The 23,465-nt window shown below is 52.9% G+C and overlaps 1 protein-coding gene across 1 annotated transcript; it reads right to left on the bottom strand.

Annotated features, from left to right (window-relative positions):
* Window positions 1-19,294: 19,294 nt before the first annotated feature.
* Window positions 19,295-22,190, bottom strand: LOC109737037 (uncharacterized). Its single transcript, XM_020296264.4, has 3 exons — window positions 20,533-22,190; window positions 20,196-20,442; window positions 19,295-19,792 (listed from the first exon to the last, which is right to left on the bottom strand). The coding sequence occupies exons 1-3, from the start codon at window positions 22,129-22,131 to the stop codon at window positions 19,515-19,517; spliced, it is 2,124 nt and encodes a 707-aa protein (XP_020151853.2). The 5' UTR covers window positions 22,132-22,190; the 3' UTR covers window positions 19,295-19,514.
* Between the last annotated feature and the right edge of the window lie 1,275 nt (window positions 22,191-23,465).

The following is a 23,465-nucleotide window of genomic DNA, read 5'->3' as shown; positions in this document are numbered from 1 at the left end:
GAGCTGTAACTTTATGGTGATTTTTTATGGACCAGAAGAAGCCCACGGAGTATCGGAGATGGACCAGAGGGGCCATGAGGCATCCACAAGGGTGGAGGGCGCCCCCTAGGGCGCGCCCCCTGCCTTGCCGCCTCCTCATGGACCCCCTTGACTTGTCCCCGACGCTAAAAACTCCTATAAATAGAGAAAACCCCAGAAATAAACCTAGATCGGGAGTTTCGCCGCCGCAAGCCTCTGTAGCCACAAAAAACCAATCGGGAGCCTGTTCCGGCACCCTGCCGGAGGGGGAAACCATCACCGGTGACCATCTTCATCATCCCGGCACTCTCCATGACGAGGAGGGAGTAGTTCACCCTCGGGGCTGAGGGTATGTACCAGTAGCTATGTGTTTGATCTCCCTCTCTCTCTCTCTTATTCTTGATTTGGCACGATCTTGATGTACCGCAAGCTTTGTTATTGTAGTTGAATCATATGGTGTTTCACCCCCTCTACCTTCTTGTGATGAATTGAGTTTTACCTTTGAGGCCTCACTATTATCGGATTGAATATTATTATGGATTTGAGAACACTTGATGTATGTCTTGCGTGGGATACTGGTGGTGACAATGGGGTGTTCTATTGATTCACTTGATGTATGTTTTTGTCGGCGTTCTGGGAACGGGGGTCACCAGACTTGCCTGCCTGCGGCCCACGGCGTGGCTTTGCTAGCAGGCCTGTACGGCCCATCTTCATCAACAAGGCATTCAAGACCCTCGCGAGGCGGACGCCACAAGACCTCCTCGGGAGCGGCCTCCCCAGGTTGGCTCGTGAGGGGCGGAGAGATCAAGGCAAGGCAAACCTCGCGAGGTTCTCATGACGTGAGCCATGACGATCGAGACCAGGCGGGCGCCAACGCGTGCAGCATCCTTGTTTCCACTTTGGTGCTAAGGGAGCGAGCGCAGGCGCAGAGTACCAAGGCATCAAGCAAAGGTTTCCATATCAGTGCAACGAGACCAAGACCAGCAAGACGGCAAGACGGAGTTCACCATGGAGCCCAAGGCGGCGTCACCACCAGAGCCTTTTGCAGGCGAAGACCGCTTTTGTCAGGATAAGCTGTACTAGTTGCCCCCTTTCAAATTAACCGTTGTTGGCTCCCTTCCCGCTCAATATTTGGGGAGAGGGCCAGGGCCTATATAAGTAGAACTAGCCACCACCATAGGGGGAAAACTCATTTTCACAGGCATCTCATTTGATCCTTAGCCACACACCAAGCGCAAGAACACCTCAACCTCAGGAGGTTGTTCTTCCCCTTGTACTGTTCATCATCAGCCCAAGAGGCAATCCACCACCACCACACTGGAGTAGGGTATTACACCACAACGGTGGCCCGAACCAGTATAAATCTTGTGTCTCTTGTGTTGTGAGTTCGTTGAGTTCGTCCACGAGATCTTAGCAAGATAGGACGTGGATCGGTAGGGGGAAATCTTCGTGCGCACCCCAATGTTCGAACCTTAAGGGTTTTGCCGGAACCCGTGATCCGACATTTGGCACGCCAGGTAGGGGTGCGCCGAAGCTTCCCTTCCGTCGCTCCTCGTCACGTCGCTTCATCATCCCCATGGCGGACGCACGCCGCGCCCGTGCCGAGCGCCGGGCTGCCCTCGCCTCTCGCGTCGCTCAGACGGCCCCTGTCGGCAGGCCACGCCGTCGCTCTCCGTCGCCTGCCGCCACCGGTCCGGTGGGGAACGAGCAGCAAGCGTCCTCGTTGCACCCCTCGGTGCGGTGGGACGGCCACACCGCCACTCCATCACCGACTCCCGCTGGTTCGTCGTCTCACGCTCGTCGCGCTCCCGTGGACGCACGGGCCGTGCTCCTCATGGCGCATGAGCTCTGGCGCTACCGTCCGGTCGATGACCTCTACGAGGACTGGCTCGACTGTATCGCGAGCTTGTCCGCGCCGCAGGGGGCTCCCCTGCGCCGTCCCTCTCTCTGCCTCGCCCTCCGCCAGCTACGGGCGACGTAGCTCATGGAGCGCCTCCACCACCTCTACACCAAGACGGCGCCTTGGCGCCAAGGTGTGCGGCTCCACGGCGCAACCCACCGCGTCCGGTGCCCGTGCGTGAAGAAAGAAGCTGTCAAGAAGTCCTCGACCGCAAGAGAACGTTCCACCACTCCTCGCACCGCCGCGCCAGGATCGTTTGCCGCCGCAAGGCCCCGCGCCGCTCTTCGTAGTGGCGCGCGGGCGTCAGGACCAAGCTCCACCTCCAAGATGGGCCCCGGTGACCACAGCCGGCTGCCGCGCCTTCACCCCCGAGCCGCGTGGCGTCGCCTGGCCGGGCAAGTTCAAGCCGGATCTGCCTCCTCACTACGACGGCACCGCCGACCCCGTGGAGTTCCTGCAGCTCTACGAGCTAAGCATCGAGGCAGCCAACGGCGACGAGAAAGTCATGGCGAACTGGTTCCCTATGGCGCTCAAAGAAGGCGCCCATTCTTGGCTCCTGAACCTGCCTCCAGGCTCGGTTTCCTCCTCGGACGAGATGCGCGAACGCTTCGTCGCCAACTTCCAGGGCACTCGCGACCACCCCCCGGCCGCGGGTGACCTGCGTTGCGTCAAGCAACAACCAGGAGAGACCCTCCAGAAGTACATCCAGCGCTTCAACAACGTTCATCTCAAGATCCCCAAGGTGACGGATGAGGCCATCTTCTCCGCGTTCTCTGATGGCGTCCGTGACGTCAAGATGAAGGAGGAGCTCGCCATCCACGAGGAGCTATGCACGTCCCTGGAGCTGTTCAACCTGGCGACCAAGTGCGCAAGAGCTGAGGAAGGACGCCTCTACCTCCTCGAGCTCCCGGCTGCGGACCCGGAGGAGAAGAAAGCCAAGGTCAAAGACGTGAAGCGCAAGGGAGCAGCCGTGCTTGCGACGGAACCAGACACCAAGCGCGGCAGAGACCAGCCCGAGTCATCTAAGAGCAGCCGACCGTTCTGCGCCTTCCATAACCTGCATACCCACAACACCAGCGACTGTCAAGAGCTCAGAGCCATTTGGGAAGGACGCTTCGGTCGACGCCCCGAGCGCAACAACCGGGGCTACGGATGAGGAGGAGGACGTGGTGGCGGACGCTGTGACGATCGTGGACCGCGCCAGGAGTGGCGTGACCTGCCTCGCGAGGACCGCTGGCAGGATCAGCCTCGCGAGGGTGCCTGGAGGGACCGGCCTCGTGAGGATCGTCCTCAGGGCAATGCCGGTCTTCCCCCACTACCGCCACCGCCAAGAAGGAATGACGACCACCATCAAGACGAGGGGGACTGGGGGCTTCCAGGAGCCACGCGCTATCGTCTGCATCTTGGGCGGAGCTCAGGCCCCAGCCTCGCAGCGTATCTTCAAACAGTTTGCTTGTGAAGTGAATGCAGTCCTCCCCAAGCTTGAGGCCACACGCCCGCTCAGGTGGTCCAAGTGCGCCATCACCTTCAGTTCGGCAGATCAGCTCAAGTGCGCGGCCACCGCTGGCGCCCTCTCGATGCTTTGCTCCCCAGTCATTAGCAACGTGCAATTCACCAAGACCCTCATCGACGGCGTCACAGGGCTCAACGTCCTGTCCGTCGACATGTTCGACAACCTCCAAGTGCCATATGACCAGCTTCAGCCTACCAAGCCTTTCTCAGGAGTAACCGACGGTTCCACGACACCGATAGGGCAGGTCCGCTTCCCTGTCACCTTCGGAGAATGCAAGAACTACCGCACCGAACTCATCGACTTCGACGTCATGCACATCCGTCTGCCGTACAATGCCATCCTCGGGTATCCAGCACTGGCCAAGTACATGGCGGTGACCCATCACGGCTACAATGTCCTAAAGATGCCAGGAAGCGGCGGAATCATCACGGTCCCATGCGAAGAAAGAGATGCGGTGTGCTCCCTTGAGCGTGCCTTCCAAGCTGCAGCAATCGACGACCCCGACAGCAAGGGCGAGCGCCCTCCTGAGGCTACCCCAAGAAGAAGAACAGTTGCGCCGCGCAGGACCTCAGGAGGATGGCCTCGCGACAGGAACCTCGTCAGGATCAATGCCCTCGCCAGGGGTGCCTCCCTCCGTCGCATAGGAAGGCGCGCCCGGCGCCCTTCTCGGGCAAGGCTCGGGGGCTCTCTTCTGGAGGGCCTCAGACCTTGCCAACATCACGAGGGAGGCGCTCGGGCACCACTTGGAGGCGTGCTTCACGGCACGTCTCCCTCAGGAGGACACAGGGCGAGGAGCACCCACTGCTCAGGAGTTCATCACCAGGACCACTCAGGAACTGCAAGACGCAAGGGCCATGCGTGGCAACCGCCGCTCACCAGGCGCAGCTCCCCATCCAGGCGAGGATGTTGGGCTGCGCGTCTGCATCGACGTCCCAGGGCTCAACAGGGCCGCATCTCAGGAGCCCTTCTGGCCTTCGCGCGTGGCCCGCTGCGAGGGTCCACCGCACAGCTACGTTCGCATGCCTTTTGGCCCGCCGAGCGTGTCGTCCGCCTATCAGCGCAACTTGCGGCGCGTCCTGGTAGCTCAGGAGGCCAGGCATCACGCCGTCCTGTCGGAGATGGAGACGGTCCTCAAGGAACCGCCCGGACGCCTAGAGCCTCCTGAGGCTCAGGGCCCCGGTGGCTAATGAGGAGCAACTCCTTCGCCGCGTACCTTCAGCTGCCCCAACTCTCCTTCATCAACAGAACCAGGTGACATTTTCCAAGTTCATTTAGCTGGGAGCGCCCCTCGGGCTGCATCATTCCCAGGCCGCGTGGGTCCGTCCTTGTGGCATGTACCCCTTTTATGTCTTTAGCTTACCTTGCTGGGGGCGCCCCTCGGGCTGCATCATCCCCAAGCCGGTCGGGCCTGACCCAGTGGTGTGTATCTTCCCTGCATTTACCTAAGCCAGTTTGCTTCCCATGCCTAGACTATCTATGACTATTACCTGCTTGATCGTCACCTATCGTGGGAGCCGCGCGCGGGCCGTCTTTCTTCAAGATCCTTCGCGTGAGTAGGTTAAGCACGGCGTCTGTGCTTGGGCCCATCCCTGCAGCGTCGATAAATCCAACGGCTGAGCTCTGTCTGGCGGCCCGGCCCCGTTCACGTCACCTCCTAGGGCCGTTGGTGCTTGGCCCTCTCACGCGATAACCTCAGGAGATTCGTTCGGCGCAGGTTGTCTGACCACCTCGCAGGACCAGCACAGCGAACAAGAACCAAGACCAGGCGCAACCCGCCTTGAGGTAGGGCCTTGTGAGTCCCGCGCCGGCTCACGAGTGCCCAGATACACCTCATCTAGCCCTGCCGTGCAAGCCACGTGTCAGGGCGTGTCTGTACACGCCCCGGGGGCTCTCTGCAGTAGGGAGCCCCCCTCCCATGTACCAGTGGAAGCACCATGCTTCGCGGTGGCCGTCGACACCGCCGAGGAGCGGCTATGGCCGTGCACAAGCGGAATCACTATGCTCCGTGCTGGTGATAAACAACTGAGGGCGGCCTCACGGCCGTACCAACCTCAGGGAGCCCCAGAGCTCAGTGTCCGGCCTCACCACAACGCCTCCCCTCGGGAGAGTCGCGCGAGGGGGCTGGGCACGGGGGCTGCGCTCGGGTCACGCCCAAGCGTACGCCACCCAAACGAGGTCTCCTAGACCTGGTCGTCGCGCGCCCCTACTCTGCGAGGGCAAAGGTATGGAGATTGTTTGCACGTCAAGGGGGACTCCTGAGCATCGCGACTCAGGAGCCTAACTGGTCACGTAGCCCCTCACTCCATGGTCCGTCCTGGTCTCCGGTCGGCCCAACGGCGGTTGAGGTATGCGCGGGGCCGGGCTCTGCCTACGCAGAACATAAAGCAAATAGGAAGAAAATCACAAAATCTCAAAGCAAATATTACAAGACATATTGTTCTCACAATATCAAACGCGAGTTTAACGCCTCCACGAGGCATGGTGCATGTTGCAGGAATAAAACAGAAAAGTAGCCGCAGGTCACCCCTGGACACCGTCGTCGCCCACAAGAGGTGCTCCTTCCTTGGTGGCATCGCCTTTGCCTGCACCACCAACTGGAGCTGCGGGATCGGTGGCACTACCGGTCGAAGGCGCGGGGGTGAAGCCGCGGAACTTCTTCAGCAGGGCCTCCACCTGGCCTTTCACGGCTGCGGCGGCAGCAGCATAGTGTTCATCAGCTACAGGCTCCAGCTGCTCGTCAAGACAAGCGCTGGGGTCACGAAGGTGCAGGTGGATGAAGACCCGCGTCAGCGCGGCTGAAGAAAGGGCGTGAGCCTCTGCCTCTGCCATGGGACCGATGCCCTCCACGACTTCCTCGAGCGCCTTCACCAAGAAGGGAAGCAGCTGAGCAGGGCCATCCTTGTCGGTGGTCAGCGGCTTCTCCAAGCCCTTCTCATACAGTGACTTCAGCGCCATGCAGGACCTCTGCTCGAGGAGCGAGAAAGCCACACGGTCTTCAGCCAGAACCTTCGCCCTGGCGTCAAGATCGACCTTCTCCGCTTCCACCTTCCGCTCCAGCTCCTCCAGCCGGCCGCGTTCAGCGGCCTGCGTCTTCGCCAGCTCCCCCAGCTCGGCGTCACGGTTCTTGATGGCGTCCTCCCGAGCCCTCATCTCCTCCTCCTTCGCCCGGTGGCCACGAGCTTCTTCTGCGTGCTCATCGCGCAGGCTCTTCAGCTCCTTCTCCAATGCCCGGAAGCGGTCGTGGGCGGCCTTGGCGTCCTTCAGCGCCGCCTCGCGATCGACCGCAGCCTGCGCGGCGGCTCGCCTCTCCTTCTCGGAGGCCGTCGCGGCCTGGTTCAGCGTCGCTCGGACCGCTGCGTCAGACTGAAGCCAGCCGGATGCCAGCTTCAGGCGCTCGGCCACCAGGCGCGGATCCGCGCCCCGGAGATCTTCCTACAGCCGGGTCATCTCTGAAAGGGCACGCTCCAAGATAGCAGAGGAGGTAGAAGAACCTGAGAACAATGGCGCGGCAGGAGAAGGAGGCGACACCGTCACCAGGGCCTAGGAGACCAAGGGCTCCTGAGCCTTTGGGGCCTCGGCGGTCGAGCCGGACATCGGCACTTCAGGAGCTAGCGGGGCCTCGGGGGCTGATTCCTCGTGACGACGCTCCTCGTGGTCTCGCGGGGGCGCCTGGGCCGGGGAGGTGCGAGTGTTGTCGCCTCCCTTCTCCGCGGAGGGGGGCGCGGCCGCCGCATCCTCCTTCCTCCTCTTCGTCGAAGACAGCGGCCTAGTCAACCAAGGACAGACGTCAGGAGGCAGCAGTATAAGCAAGAAAAAGATGAAGTCCATGCACTTACTGGTCCACCGCAGCATAGTCCACCCTTCGCTTGGTGAGCTTGAAGCCCGATAGCCTCGAGGCTTGAGGCACGGGTGCGCCGGCTCCAGAAGCAGAGGACGGTCCAGCAGAAGGGCCGGAGGTAGCTCCGGGCAGCGTCAAGGTGGGGGCAGCGTCTCGGGAGACCAGCAATGATCTGCCCCTTGTCGGGATGACGGGCAGCTCCCCCTCCTCCTGGCGGGCGTCGGTCTCGGTGTTGTTTGGCAGGGCGCGGAGGATGTCAGCTTTGCTCAAGGGGAAGTTTCCCCCATCTCCTCGGGGGTCACCTCCGAGTCCACCTCTTCTTCTTCCTCCCCACGGGACTCGTCAGAAGACAGCTCCACCGGCTTCGGCGCCGCAGGGGCACCAGTAGGCGCCGGCGGCACTAGCCCGCGCCCATCAAAGGTAGGTCTGGCGGCCACGACCTGATCCTAGTCCGTGCGGCGGAACAGAGGAACAAAGGCGCTCGGTGGGTACTCTTGGTTGTCCCCGACCAAGAGGCGCAAGACTGCAGACAGCTCATCGTCAGTCAAGGGCTCCGGGCTCAGGCGAATCTTGTCTTCTTCATCCCTGAGCCTCCACAAGGGGTGCGCACGCTCCTGAAGAGGAGCAACACGCAGCGTCAAGAATTCCCTCAGGAGCATGGCCCCCGTCACCTTGGCCGCCCTCGCATTTCCCGGCTTCAGGTCGGCCTTCATTTGCTCCAACACCGACGACGCCCGCTCGTCGGTAAGCTCTGCACGAGACCACCCCTTGTCGGACTAGGGCATCTCCGTCGGTAGCGCCAAGCATGGGTGGATGCACTTGGCACCCATCATGACCCATTTGGCCCTGAGGTTGTCGGCCTTCTTCCCGGTGTTCGAGATGGAGTTGGTCTTGCCGGCCGTAATGAAATTGGCGCACCTGGAGATATGGCCTTTCCTAACGCGGAGGAAGAAGAAGTGGCGCAGCAGAGCCACGGACGGCATCACGCCCAGATATGCCTCGCAATAGTAGGCGAAGATGGACAGGAGAAGGATGGAGTTGGGATGAAGATGCAGCACCTGTAGCCTGTAGTGGCCGAGGACCTCATAGAACAAGTCAGAGAAGGGGGAACCAACCCCGCGGCGATACTGCTCGGGAAGAAGAGGAAGAACGCGCTTCCCTTGGGCTCCGGTATGTCGGAGGCAACCCGGAGCTCCGTCTTCCCCCTCTCATTGCTCTCCCCCGCCGTCAGCAAGCGCGTGGCGGCGAGGTTCTTCTTCGAGACATTGGGCGTGTCAAGAGCGGGTTCGTACCAGGCCGGCGACAAGGAGGGCTTGACCTTGCGCGGCGCCATCGGTCGCTGGAGCGAAGGAGGATGGAAGCAGATCTGGAGGTTTCAGCAGCAAGGAGCGAGAAAGGGGATCTGGAGCAAGGCGAAAGGGAGCAGTAAAGGCAAGGATTGTCTGTGCCAGCACCTGTCAAGTCGGGCAGTTGCCAAGGCAGCGTGGGGAAGCGGAGACGCCCACGTCCAATCAACCGCCATGCGTCGACCAAGGCCGCAGGCTTTTGGGGCCAGCGGCGCTCCGCGCTTGACCTTTGGCTTCGCCTTGAAGCCAAGCCCGAGCGCGCCTTGGGCCCGGGGGCTACTGTCGGCATTCTGGGAACGGGGGTCCCCAGACTTGCCTGCCTGCGGCCCACGACGTGGCTTTGCTAGCAGGCCTGTACGGCCCATCTTCACCAACAAGGCATTCAAGACCCTCGTGAGGGGCCAAGCCTCGCGAGGCGGACGACACAAGACCTCCTCAAGAGCGGCCTCCCCAGGTTGGCTCGTGAGGGGTGGAGAGATCAAGGCAAGGCAAACCTCATGAGGTTCTCGTGACGTGAGCCATGACGATCGAGACCAGGCGGGCGCCAGCACGCGCAACGTCCTTGTTTCCTCTTTGGTGCTAAGGGAGCGAGCGCAGGTGCAGAGTACCGAGGCATCAAGCAAAGGTTTCCATATCAGTGCAACGAGACCAAGACCAGCAGGACGGCAAGACGGAGGTCACCATGGAGCCCAAGGCGGCGTCACCACCAGAGCCTGTTGCAGGCGAAGACCGCTTTTGTCAGGATAAGTTGTACTAGCTGTCCCCTTTCAAATTGGCCGTTGTTGGCTCCCTTCCCGCTCAATATTTGGGGATAGGACCAGGGCCTATATAAGTAGAACTAGCCACCACCGTAGGGGGGAAACTCATTTTCAGAGGCATCTCATCTGATCCTTAGTCACACACCAAGCGTAAGAACACCTCAACCTCGGGAGGCTATTCTTCCCGTTGTACTGTTCATCATCAGCCCAAGAGGCAATCCACCACCTCCACACTGGAGTAGGGTATTACACCACAACGGTGGCCCGAACCAGTATAAATCTTGTGTCTCTTGTGTTGTGAGTTCGTTGAGTTCGTCCGCGAGATCTTAGCAAGCTAGGACGTGGATCGGTAGGGGGGAATCTTCGTACGCACCCCAGTGTTCGAACCTTAAGGGTTTTGCCGGAACCCGTGATCCGACATTTTTGGCACTCAACTCGCGGATTCCCGAGGTGATATTGGGGTAATCTATGCATAGGGGTTGATGCACGTTTTCATCCTTGTTTATCCGGTAGAAATCTTGGGGCACTCTTTGAGGTTCTTTGTGTTGGATTGAATATTATGAATCTGAAGTTGTTTGATGCATATCATATAATTGACCCACAGATACTTGTGATGACATTGGAGTATCTAGGTCACATTATGGTTGATTGATGCATGTCATATGGTGTTATTTTACTACGAACTCTAGGGCTGTTTGTGACAGTTATAGGAATAGCTCAATGGATTGATCGGAAAGAATAACTTTGAGGTGGTTTCGTACCCTACAAGCAATTTCATCTTATGTTCTCCGCGATAGGAACTTTGGAGTGACTTTTGTTGCACGTTGAGGGATTACTATATGATCTAATTATGTTGTCATTGTTGAGAGAACTTGCACTAGTGAAAGTATGAACCATAGGCCTTGTTTTCAAGCATTGTAATACCGTTTTCGCTCACTTTTGTTACTGGTTACCTTGCTGTTTTTATATTTTCAGATTACAAAAACCTATATCTACTATTCATATTACACTTGTATCACCATCTTTTCGCCGAACTAGTGTGCCTATACAATTTACCATTGTATTGGGTGTGTTGGTGACACAAGAGACTCTTTGTTATTTGGTTGCAGGGTTGTTTGAGAGAGACCATCTTCATCCTACGCCTCCACGGATTGATAAACTTTAGGTCATCCACTTGAGGGAAATTTGCTACTGTCCTACAAAACTCTGCGCTTGGAGGCCCAACACGAGTCTACAAGAAGAAGGTTGCGCAGTAGACATCAGTGCCATATGCAAGCATCCGGAGTGCAGCCATGCACTTCTGGTAACCAAAGAACCCAATCGTTCCCACGGCGTCCTTCTTCGGGATGAAGTAGTCATCATAGGACCGGACGCCATGGTACAAACGATCGAAGACAGTCTTGCGCATCCGAAACACCGGCAAAAATGGTCACCGAAGAGTGCATCGAGGGCAAAGGAGCCGGCCATCAGTGGAAAATGGATGCGCACCCTGTTGCGGTTGAGCACTCGATGACACTTGATCGAGCCCTTGAAATTGAGAACATGCTGCTCGACACGCTCCACGTCTTCAAGGACCGGATGCATCATCGCTGTTTCATCAAAGTACTCCTCATCCGACGAGTCGTCGGACGACTGAACACACTGCTCGTATATGTACTCCAAATCAGAATCCATTGCTAGAAAGAAGAAGGGAAAACTGTTTTTAGCTCCGGCGATTCACCGAGCACTTGCCGGACATGGTGAGTATAGTAGTAGCGGGTGGTACCTGGTGGGGCGGAGAGGAACAAACATTGTCATTAACAACACTCATCCACTTATTGACATTGACACGTATCAATCAGCGTTTATCAAGGGTCACGGAGGACAGGGGTTGAACGGCGATGGAGGAGAAGCTGGGTGGAGCCCTGGAGGTGATGGGGACGTAGAGTTTCGGTAGGGGTGTGGCGTGGCGGCCGAGGTGGTGGAGCGATGGCGAAGACAACAGAGAAAAAAAAGGAAGAAGAGAAAATGTGGAGGATGGAGGCGCGGGTTTCGGGAAGGGTTTTGGGTGGGCCGGGGGTATCGGAGTTCTACGTGTCTGATGTCCGGACTCCCGCAAAGCTCCCTCACGTTTGTCTTCAGTTTGCGGGAGGAAACGCGTACGGACCGTGCTATGGACCTATACAGACCCACCTTGGATGGCTTTCACGATCCAGACAGCGCGATCCGAACGGACGCGGACGGTTTGTGGGTCCGCCTTGGAGACGCCCTAAAGTTGAAGTGGAGTGGACAGCGTGGTCCAGACGGATGTGTGCAATTTGCAGGTCTGCCTTGGAGATGCCGTAAAGTTGAAGCGGAGTGGACAGCACGGTCCGGACGGATGCGGGCGGTTTGAAGCGGAGTGTGATTGTTCTGTGGTAATTGATTCAGTCAAAGACTCGCAAGTTTCCTAATGGAACATTGTGACGCCTGGATAATCAAGCTACAGTAAACCTCTGCTAATGGTGCCACGTCACCTCGGTTACTGTTGATAAACTCGAGTTAGTTCAAAAACGATTCAAATTAAAATTTAAAATATAGGCAAACAGTAAAATTTTCAAATATCAAAACTAAAATGTTCGGGTTGTGTCAAATAAATCGTAAGTAATTATGGTGGAGAAACCAAACTTTGATAAAATGTTTAAAGGCTCTAAAACAATTAAAACAATAGTGAAAACAATTAAACAAATGCCTATTGAATTTATAAAATGCTAAAAATATTTTATTATGGGTTAAGAATTAATCTCACAGTAGTTCGTCGATAAATACAAATTTTGGCACTGGTGGTAATTTTTGTAAAACTAAAAATAAAAGAAGAACCCCCCCTTTCCCTGGGCCGAATGGCCGAGCTAACTAGCTGGGCACCAGCCCAACTGGCCCAGCCGGGCGGCCCATCCACCCCACTCCCTCTCCATAACCCCCTCCCCACTCCACCGGTCAACCCACCGACACCCCCACACTCCCCCGAAAATATCTCCCCCTCTCCCCCCAATCGGGATAGAGAGGAGGAGGCCGCCGACGCTGCCCGTTGCTGCCCCGCCTCACGCCGGCGCCTCGCCGCGCGCCCGACGCCGCGCATCCCCGGATCCCGTCGCCGGAACCACGCCGCCACGACTCCGTCGCCGCCCGTCGTCACCGTCTCCACCTCGCGCCCCGTTGCCACTCCCCTACTCCCCGCCGTGAGCCTCCCCCTTTTTCCTCCTTCCCCGCAGACTTCATCGCTCATGCACGCGCCCGCGCGGTCCCAGCTGCGTTCCTCTCGTCACCGCAGCCATGGCCCCCTCGCAAGCCCCGCTGCGTTGAACCACAGGGCTCGCGCCCACCAACACCCGCGCTCCGGCCGCGGCCGCACTCACCGCGGCCCTGCCGTGCCCGCGCTTTGCACCACTGCTCGCCACGCATCGCAGCGCTGCTGCGCCCGCGCTCGCGGCGCCGCGCCCGCGTGGCCCTGCTCCGCCTTGCCGCCCGCTTCCCCTGCTGTCGCCCGCACGCGCTGCCCCTCCCCCCCGCTCCCCGCACCCCACTCCGGTGCCGCCCGGCGCTCCTCCCGTCCCTCCCGCGCCAGCCACTGGCGGCCGGCCTCGCTGCGGCCCCCTCGTTGGCCGCTGCCCGGGTCCGCCCCTTGCCTACTGTCGCGGCTTCACGCAGGTTCGCCGGCACCCGCGCCCAGTCGGGTGCACCCGCGAGGGCCACCGCCCGTTCGGATTGCGCCCGTAACCCGCACACCCGCAAAGGCCCCTGGGGCCTATGACAAGTGGGTCCCTGCCTAGAGCGTTTTAGTTAAAAAATTAAATAAATAAATAATAATTAATTAATTAATTAATTAGTTAAATAATTAATTAACTTAATTAATCCTGATTAGATTAGCCAAATTAATTAATTAACCTGACTAATCTGTTATTTAAACTAATTAAATTCATTAATTAGTTAACAGAGTATGACAGCAGGACCCACACGTCAGTTTGACCAGTCAACACCTCTGTTGACTGCTGACGTCATGATGACGTCAGCATGCACTGTTCTGGATAATGTTGAATTAAATTAATTAAATAAATTCTAAAAATGATTTAGAACTTTAGAAAATCATATAAAATAAACCGTAGCTCACATGAACATACTTTCTACATGAAAGTTGCTCAGAACGACGAGACGAATCCGGATACGCAGCCCGTTCGTCCGCCACACATCCCTAGCATAGCAAACTCGCAACTTTCCCCCTCCGGTTCATTTGTCCGAAAACGCGAAACATCGGGAATACTTTCCCGGATGTTTCCCCCCTTCGCCGGTATCACCTACTATCGCGATTGGGCACACCTAGCATCACGCTTTGTCATGCCATGCATCGTCATGCATTTGTTTGCATTGTATTTATTGTTTCTTCCCCCTCTTCTCTCGCTAGACACCGAGGCCGACGTCGCTGCTGCCTCGATCGACTACGTTGTTGACGTCTCCTCCTTGCCAGGCAAGCCCCCCCTTGATCACCAGATATCGCCTATTCCTTCTCTACACTGCTTGCATTAGAGTAGTGTAGCATGTTACTGCTTTCGGTTAATCCTATTCTGCTGCATAGCCTGTCCTTGCTACTACTGTTGTTACCTTTACCAGCAAACCTAAATACCTAGTATAGGATGCTAGTTTTCCATCAGTGGCCCTACATTCTTGTCCGTCTGCCATGCTATACTATCGGGCCGTGATCACGTGATCACAGGTATATAATATATACTTTATATACATGACACATGTGGTGACTAAAGTCGGGTCAGCTCGTTGAGTACCCGCAAGTGATTCTGATGAGGGGGCTGAAAGGACAGGTGGCTCCATCCCGGTAGAGGTGGGCCTGGGTTCCTGACGGCCCCCGACTGTTACTTTGTGGCGGAGCAACAGGGCAGGTTGAGACCACCTAGGAGAGAGGTGGGCCTGGCCCTGGTCGGTGTCCGCGGATACTTAAAAATAACACGCTTAACGAGTTCTTGGTATTTGATCTGAGTATGGCCATTTGGTCTATACGCACTAACCAACTACGTGGGAAAGTTATGGGCACTCGACATCGTGGTATCAGCCGAAGCCTTCGTGACGTCAGCGACTGAGCGGCGCGCGCCGGATTGGAACGTAAGCCTGCTCTTGTATTAAGGGGGCTAGTTCTGCTTCCGGCCACGTACGCAACGTGCAGGTGTGCCATGGGCGATGGGCCCAGACCCCTGCGCGCATAGGATTTAGACCGGTGTGCTGACCTCTCTGTTGAGCCTAGGTGGGGCTGCGATGTGTTGATCTTCCGCGGCCGGGCATGACCCAGAAAAGTGTGTCCGGCCAAATGGGATCGAGCGTGTTGGGTAATGTGATGCACCCCTGCAGGGAAGTTTATCTATTCGAATAGCCGTGATCTTCGGTAACAGGACGACTTGGAGTTGTACCTTGACCTTATGACAACTAGAACCGGATACTTAATAAAACACACCCTTCCAAGTGCCAGATGCAACCCCGTGGTCGCTCTCTAACAGGGCGACGAGGAGAGGATCGCCGGGTAGGAGTATGCTATACGATGCTACTTGGTGAACTTACCATCTACTCTCTTCTATATGCTGCAAGATGGAGGCTGCCAGAAGCGTAGTCTTCGATAGGATTAGCTATCCCCCTCTTATTCTGGCATTCTGCAGTTCAGTACACCGATATGGCCCCTTTACACATATACCCATGCATATGTAGTGTAGATCCTTGCTTGCGAGTACTTTGGATGAGTACTCACGGTTGCTTTTCTCCCCCTTTTCCCCCTTTCCTTTCTTCCTGCTTGTCGCAACCAGATGCTGGAGCCAGGAGCCAGACGCCACCGTCGACGACGACTCCTACTACACCGGAGGTGCCTACTACTATGTTCAGGCCGCTGACGACGGCCAGGAGTAGTTTAGGAGGATCCCAGGCAGGAGGCATGCGCCTCTTTTGATCTGTATCCCAGTTTGTGCTAGCCTTCTTAAGGCAAACTTGTTTAACTTATGTCTGTACTAAGATATTGTTGCTTCCACTGACTCATCTATGATCGAGCACTTGTATTCGAGCCCTCGAGGCCCCTGGCTTGTATTATGATGCTTGTATGACATATTTTATTTTTGGAGTTGTGTGGTGATATCTTCCCGTGAGTCCTTGATCTTGATCGTACACGTTTGCGTGTATGATTAGTGTACGATTGAATCGGGGGCGTCACAAACATAAGACAGCTACAATTGTTGAATGCTCCCAACTTGCAAGGAGTTAGCCTAGGTTGACTCATAGTACATGCAACCATGAGTCAACCAACTTGCTGAAGGTTTCCGCCGTCTGAGACACCGATGCCCCTGATTTTATTTCATCGGTGATTCTAAATGATACTCTCATCCTTTGACGAATGAAAATCATTACCCCGACAAAAAAAGTGAGATGAAAAGCAAGAGCAATCGCTGTGCAGTGTTGTTGCAGCATTAAAAAAATTACTGCTCTGTTCCTCTGTTTCCTAGTCCCGCATTTCAATAGGCCCACAACCATTTTCCATTGTTCTGTTTCTCAGTTTTCTAATCCCGCACGTGAGTGGGCTAAGCCGGTTAGTGGAAGGATGCATGTTGAGAGGTGGCAAAATAAAATCAAACATCTCCGACAGTTTTTGAGAGGGTGGGCCAGAAATGAGAGTGGGATTTACAAACAAGAAAAAGAGCGTCTTACTGAATTAATTGAGGCACTAGCCTTAAAGGCTGAAGACACTCTTCTTTCTGTTAATGACCAAACAACCAAGTCCGAGGCTGAGCAATGTCTACGAGCTCTCTTGAGATAGGAGGAGCTCAAGTGGGCATTGCGTGCTAAAACGCTTAAGGTTGTCCAAGGGGACGACAATACACAATTCTTCCATATTGTTGCAAATGGAAAACATAGGAAGAAGGAAATCATACAGCTTGAATAGGACGAGGGGACAACAGTGGGACATGAAAATCTGAAAGCGTATATCTCAAATTATTATAAGCAAGTTTTTGGACCCCCGAATACAAGTACGGTGACGCTCGATGAATCTGTGATTGATGATATTCCTCAATTACAGACAGCGGAGAATGATATTCTCTCTGCACCGTTTACTGAAAAAGAGGTCCTTCATGCAATATCACAAATGAAGCCGAATAAAGCACCGGGACCGGATGGGTTTCCAGCTGAATTCTATAAGAAATGTTGGCATATTATTAAATATGATCTTATGCCTATGTTTCACGATTTTTTCAACGATCATTTAGAGTTGTTTCATCTTAACTTCGGTACGATGACACTGCTACCTAAGAAAGGTGAGGCAGCTCGGATCGAACAATTCCGGCCTATATGTCTATTGAACGTGAGTTTCAAAATTTTCACAAAGGTTGGAACCAATAGATTGACACAAATTGCTCATTCAGTGATCCAACCAAGCCAGACATCGTTCATGCCGGGGCGACACATACTGGAAGGGGTGGTCGTTCTGCATGAAACGCTTCATGAGATCCACTCGAAGAAACTAGATGGGGTTATCTTCAAAGTGGATTTTGAGAAGGCGTATGATAAAGTAAAGTGGCCTTTTCTTCAGCAGGCAATGTGCATGAAGGGTTTTAGTGAAGCTTGGAGGAACCAAGTGGATACCCAAGTCCAGAAGGGTAGTGTCGGAATCAAGGTGAACGATGATATCGGTCACTATTTTCAGACACATAAGGGGTTGAGACAAGGGGATTCCATGTCTCCTCTTCTGTTCAATATTGTGGCAGATATGTTGGCCGTCATTGTTGGCAGGGCCAAGCAGCATGGCCATGTAGAGGGTTTAGTTCCTCATCTAGTCGATGGAGGAGTATCCATTCTACAATATGCTGATGACACTATCCTATTCATGGAACATGACATGGCAAAGGCACGTAATATGAAACTTATCTTATGCCTCTTCGAACAATTGTCTGGCTTAAAAATTAATTTTCATAAGAGCGAGTTGTTCTGCTTTGGGAAGGCCAAAGACGAGGAACACACTTACAGACAATTGTTCGGTTGTGAATTAGGTGCTTTACCATTCAGTTACTTGGGTATTCCGATCCATCACCGTAAGCTATCCAATAAAGAATGGAAGTGTATTGAAGAACGAATTGAAAAAAAACTTAGCTGCTGGAAGGGCAAGCTTATGTCATATGGAGGTCGGCTAGTCCTGATTAACTCAGTACTGACTAGTATGCCGATGTTTCTACTTTCGTTCTTCGAAATTTCGAAAGGGGTCCGGAAGCGCCTTGATTTCTTTAGTAGCTGCTGGAAGGGCAAGCTTATGTCATATGGAGGTCGGCTAGTCCTGATTAACTCAGTACTGACTAGTATGCCGATGTTTCTACTTTCGTTCTTTGAAATTCCGAAAGGGGTTCGGAAGCGCCTTGATTTCTTTAGATCTCGTTTCTTCTGGCAGTCTGATGAGGCCAAGAGGAAATACCGTCTCGCGAGATGGGATATCCTTTGCCGACCTAAAGACCAAGGGGGTCTCAGTATTGAGAACTTAGAAATTAAGAATAAATGTCTTATGAGCAAATGGTTATACAGGCTAGAGACAGAGCCGGAGGGTATGTGGTCACAAATCCTGCGCAATAAGTATTTACACTCGAAGACACTAGCTCAGGTTACCATGAGACCGATTGACTCTCCATTCTTGAAGGGACTTATCAGAACGAAGGACTTGTTCTTTCGTAGGGTCAAATTCTTGGTGTGCAATGGGATGTCAAACAAGATTTTGGGAGGATACTTGGTTAGGAGAGACGCCCCTGGCCGTCCAATACCCTACCCTCTATAATATTGTGCAACATAAGGAGGATTACGTAGGCACAATCCTTCAAACTATTCCCTTGAACATCCAGTTCAGACGGGTGTTAGTTGGTGAGAGATGGACTACCTCGATGCATCTGGTTCGGAGACTGATAGACGTTCAACTCTCCGACCAGCCGGATGCGTCACAATGGAAATTAACTAAGAATGGGATTTTTACGGTGAAATCATTCTATACGGATTTGAGTAATTCTGGCCCACTCTCAAGGTCATTGCACATCTGGAAGGTTAAGGTTCCTTTGCGTATTAAAATCTTTATGTGGTTTGTCCACGAGCAAGTGATACTCACAATGGACAACTTATTTAAAAGGCGATGGGTAGGAAGTTCGCGGTGCTGTTTTTGTGATCATGATGAAACAATACAACACTTATTTCTTGAATGCCCACTTGCCAAGCTACTTTGGAGAACGATTCATATAGCTTTCAACATTAATCCTCCAGTCGATATTGCGTCATTGTTTGGGACGTGGTTAGCTGGGGTTGAACAGATTACTGCGACCCATATTTGGATTGGAATATGTGCACTATTATGGGCTATATGGAACTGCAGGAATGATATGATTTTTAACAGACACCACACTTTAACTTTCTTGCAGGTCATCTTCAGAGCTACAGCTTGGATACGTACGTGGTCCTTACTCACTCCTATGGACTCCAGGGAGCCTTTGGTTACTGGGTGCAACCAATGGGAGATGGTAGCTTGGGCTATATTCAACCGGTTCGGATGGCGCTTGCATAATAGGATAGGAGTCTAGGGAGCTTATCCTTATTATTACCGCATCGGTTGCCTTTGTCAGCATGTAATTTTCCTTTTTTAGCTTTGTTCTGCTCCGTTTGCGAGCTGTAAGACCTTCATGACGATACTTTGTGGTGTTTTAATAAGATGGCTGCATGCATCATCATGATGCAGAGGCCGGGGCATGTCTCCATTTCAAAAAAAAAAGTTTTCTAATCCCGCATTTCAAACAAACCTTAGATTCCAAGTAAAGCAAATTTGTAGTACATTTTTGTTCCTGCTTGTCCGACATTGTTTCAGCCCCTTCAGTGGTAAAAAAACCATGCCAGATCCAAACTGCATTTTCGTCAAACATCAAATTACTGCAAAAGCTCCCATTTCATCAAAAATCAAATTATTACAAAAGTTCCCATTCTATCAAATCTAGTGAAAGGTTGAATGTTAGAACATGATTTATATACAAGAACAGGGAAAGAGTACTTCAAATTCAAATGAAACTGTTAGTATCACATATCTCACGCACCATTCTCGTACTTGGCGAAGGGGGGATTTGTAACCAAGTCAGAAGATTCTGCCCCATTCTCGCACCTTCCTAGCCCAGTCAGGAATAGGATTCATCTGGGCAATCTTTGCGTCCATGTTGGGATCAAAATAGATCCAGTCCTCCTTCAGAGTAAACATACCATCGACTTGAAACTCGTAGCGACCGATGATAGTTTGAATTAGGACATCTTGCCTTCCGGAAGCCATCTCTTGGAAATCATCGCGGCGTCCAATATATGTTCCAAAATATGGATGCACAATGTTTATCCCACTATGCTCACAGAAAAAGCAGCGAGCTGTCATTGGAAAAAGGTTAAATTAAATCGTCGGCCTCAACATAAAAAGAGAAATAACTAAACAAGGGAATCAACCAAGCCATCACAGCTGCACTTCCTACAGATAGCACAGAAGTTTACTGCCATAAGAACAAAAATAGCATTCCTGATTAGTTGTATTTGTATTGATAAAAGGAAAAGGAAGTGTATCGCTAATGTTCAAATGATGAGCAACAAAAATCTGGATATTACAACCTACATACAGCAGAACGAAATTATATTTCTATTTTCTAGGGGAGATATGAACATAGATTGTGGTAACCATGTTAAGTAGTAATTCTTAATGCTAATTCAAAAACCACGCAAGGAAACTATCATGAGATGCATATCTAGTGTGTACAAGAAAAGTGAGCTGAGAGCATACTGTGATCTATCGAAGAACCCAAAACCGGCAAGCACAACGATGGTCTTCCCTCCTCATCTTTATCACCATTGCTACACTCAGCGAAGAACAATTCTCGAGGTGTGGTAGCAGGATCTGATCCCTTTGGTGTTGCCAAGAAGTTGATGTGGAAATACTCATATTTGAACCTCTTCTTGTACAGATAAGTAGTTGAACCTTCAGATACCTTGGGATTCACACCGCAAATAATATGAAGTTCATAGTCCACCTAACAGGGCAGCAGAAATGGTTGTGAGTCACTTTGAATCCTGATACACATTTAAATTAATGAATAAGTAAAAGAAGCAAATGTACCAACCCCTGTTTGCTGAGATTTTTTTTTCAATGCATCATTAACCTTCCTGACATAGAACTCTTGGTCCTTAAATTTCTTCCGAATGGCCGGAATTAACATCTTCTGGTTTTTATTCAAGATCTCTGAGCATGATGATACTTTATTCAGTAACCGAGCCCGCTTCTTTGATTTGGTAGGTGAAGATTTTGACACAAGCATAGTGAGGTGCTCAACTGTGCAGTCGTCAAGCGCGTGAGCCAGCATATGCGACAACTTGGTGGGCTCAATGTCCAGGGACAATGTCGTGAATTTCACCAGTGCATCAGGGTCCGAGTGCCATGAATCAACCGCAGCTTTCTTATAGGCATCAAGGTCAGTGCCGCCGATAAGGAAACCAGACTGTTCTACCATCTCAATGGCTAACCGTAAGTCCACATTGGCCAAAAGAAGGTGCCAGAGAGCATCATGCTCCGAGAGAGAACTGAAGCGAGCACGGAGGAAGGCGACGATGCCATAGAGGGAGCAGCACTCGATGCGCATAAGGGTCCTTGTGCATATCATGTCCACCTGAAAGTCAAACTCGAAATCTTGGTGCATGGGGAATGCAGTGCCATACCAAATGGTGTTGAGGATGATGTTCGAGACAGGATCCAAGGGGCCATAGCAGTAGCCGCCCTTGATGAGGCTGCAGTGGTGAAGCTTGCGCAGGCCATCCCTAGGCAGCAGGGCGAGTGCCTCTAGGTAGAAACCATGGATCTTGCCGAGGAGCAGCAGCTTCAGAGTCTGTGTGTGTCTGAATGTCCCATGCATACCCGGCCTCCACTCAGCAGATTCTGTGTTGCTGGGTGTCAGCTCACCCCTCTTTCTCTTCTTCTTTCTACCGGCACCAAGATCAATCGAGGCCCTGAGCAGCTTGGCAAGGCGCTTGACAGCTGCAGAGGGTAAGCAGCAGTGTGCCCCAAGAATCTTGGACACCTTGACCGTCCGAGACATCAATGACAGCGAGACGCCCATCAGCTCTGCTGGTTTGGGATGCCTCGCGGACAGGGCAGCACACTCCAGGGCTATTCTGGTTGTAGGTGACATGATGTTGAACACGGGCTCGCCGGGGCTCCTCTTACGGTCTTGCTCGACGAACCCTACAGCGCCGAGGAGGTCGCATCCAGCCAGGCGCAGGTAGCGCAGTGCCTCTGTTTTCTCCAAGTAGCGGTACTGAAAGCAAAGGAAGGTGACAAGACCCTCCAGCGACCGCCGTGCCACGGTCATGGAGTCGACCGTCTCTGGGTACAGCGGTATATCAAAGATTCGTTCATCTTTTGTGTTGGTCCTCACCTTAGAGATGATGATTTCCTCTTCCTCCTCAATTTCGTCCTCGGCGCTTGGCGTGTAGAAGATGGTGTTGGCGATGATGTTGGAGACCGGGTCAAGGAAGCCGAAGCAAACGCCGGCCTTGAGCAGGCGCGTGGTCAGCGAGGGTATCCTCTCCGCCGGCAGCCGGTCGAGGGCCGACTCGTAGAAACCGTGGATGCGATCGAGCAAGATGCATATGTCCTGCCTAACGCTCTTACTCGTAGCGCCATCAGGACAATCTTCGCCTATGCGGCGGAGAGGCTTGCCATGCATGTCGGCAGACGCACTTGCTCTTTCTCTCCGGCCTCCGGTAATGGGGGGTTACTTCAGGTTGGGTGGGTGGGCGCGGGGGTGGGATTGCGGGCGGCGGCGGCAGCAGCGGTGGCCGCGATTACTAACTACGATTTCCTATTTTATTTTCCAGTAACTTGGCCGGAAGGAAACCCTACACATGACACGATATCTATTCCCTTGGTCGCAAGATGTAAGACCATTTTTTTAGCGAACCAGGGACAGTGGTATCTCAGCCCATCAGAGTTTAAATTATGATGCTCGCATTTTTTTGATTTATTTCAGGATTTTCGGCGATGCGCGTTTAGTGGGAGGAGACATTCCTGTTGGCTAGGATACGCCTATGGTAACTTTGTAAATCTCAATATAATATACCGGCTCAATCTCTCGAAGGTGATTATAGGGGTGAGGTGTATATGTGTACGTTTATAGAGGTAAGTGTGTGCGCTTAAATATGAGCGTTTGTGTTTGTACTGTGTTAAAAAAACCATTTTTTGACACTATGATAGTGTTAAAAATAATCTTATATTTTGAGATGGAGGGCGTATTATTTTGCTTGGCCAGGCCGGTGTTTTGTGAGCATCTCCCCTCAACATGGCAATATGTATCCACAACCCGGGAAACCGGCGGGTAAAAACCCTATTAGGGAAGTGTTTAGAAAAGATAAATATCCATGAGTTTATAAACATGAAAAAATGTGCCCATTTGAGTAAGCCGGGTACAATGCAATACTCATACCCGTGTATAGCATACATGTGTACTAATTCCTTCTAATAGTTAGGTCTTATCTGTCATTCAGTAAATGTAAAAGAATTAACTACTTTACCCTAGGCTAACGCAGCCGCTAGCTTCGACCCAAAATACTCTTGACTTACCCGCACGATCTTGTTTAAATGCGTTGATCTTGTTTTGTGAACTCGTGATTTCTTTAATTTTGTTCTATCTTATTATATAGTCTTTTCATTTGATCATTTCAAAAGTAGGGGCTGCATAAGCATTTTCAATAAAAAATAGAAAAAAATTGTGGCTGGCGGTGCCATACACCGGGGGTACCCGTCCTCCGGGGAACAAGGTCGCCAGGCCTCGGAGCCTAACGTAGGTTGGGCCCTTCGCCACTAACAGTGGGCCTCCTCCAGAAGGATACCTACTACTTGTACCGCAAGACATGTACTCCAGTAGACAACTTGGGCATCAAACCATATAAACTGACTTGGGCCATGTAACCCTAGATCTCACCTTTCTGTATAAGGGGAGGTAGGGGCCTCCCAAGTCGGCGGCTAACATCTCTCATAGCTCTCCATTAGACCTGCAAAAGA

The sequence above is a fragment of the Aegilops tauschii genome, chromosome 3, assembly GCF_002575655.3.
Source record: "Aegilops tauschii subsp. strangulata cultivar AL8/78 chromosome 3, Aet v6.0, whole genome shotgun sequence".
Lineage (NCBI taxonomy): Eukaryota > Viridiplantae > Streptophyta > Magnoliopsida > Poales > Poaceae > Aegilops > Aegilops tauschii.
This window is presented reverse-complemented; position numbering and strand designations above follow the sequence as displayed.

Bases quoted from the DNA above. Each gene is read 5' to 3' on its own strand.
- LOC109737037 (XM_020296264.4), bottom strand. From the start codon at position 22,131: ATGCATGGCAAGCCTCTCCGCCGCATAGGCGAAGATTGTCCTGATGGC. The intron at 20,443-20,532 runs GTTGGTACATTT...CTGCCCTGTTAG, and splicing joins AAAAATCTCAGCAAACAGGG to GTGGACTATGAACTTCATAT. The intron at 19,793-20,195 runs GTATGCTCTCAG...TTCCAATGACAG, and splicing joins GGGTTCTTCGATAGATCACA to CTCGCTGCTTTTTCTGTGAG.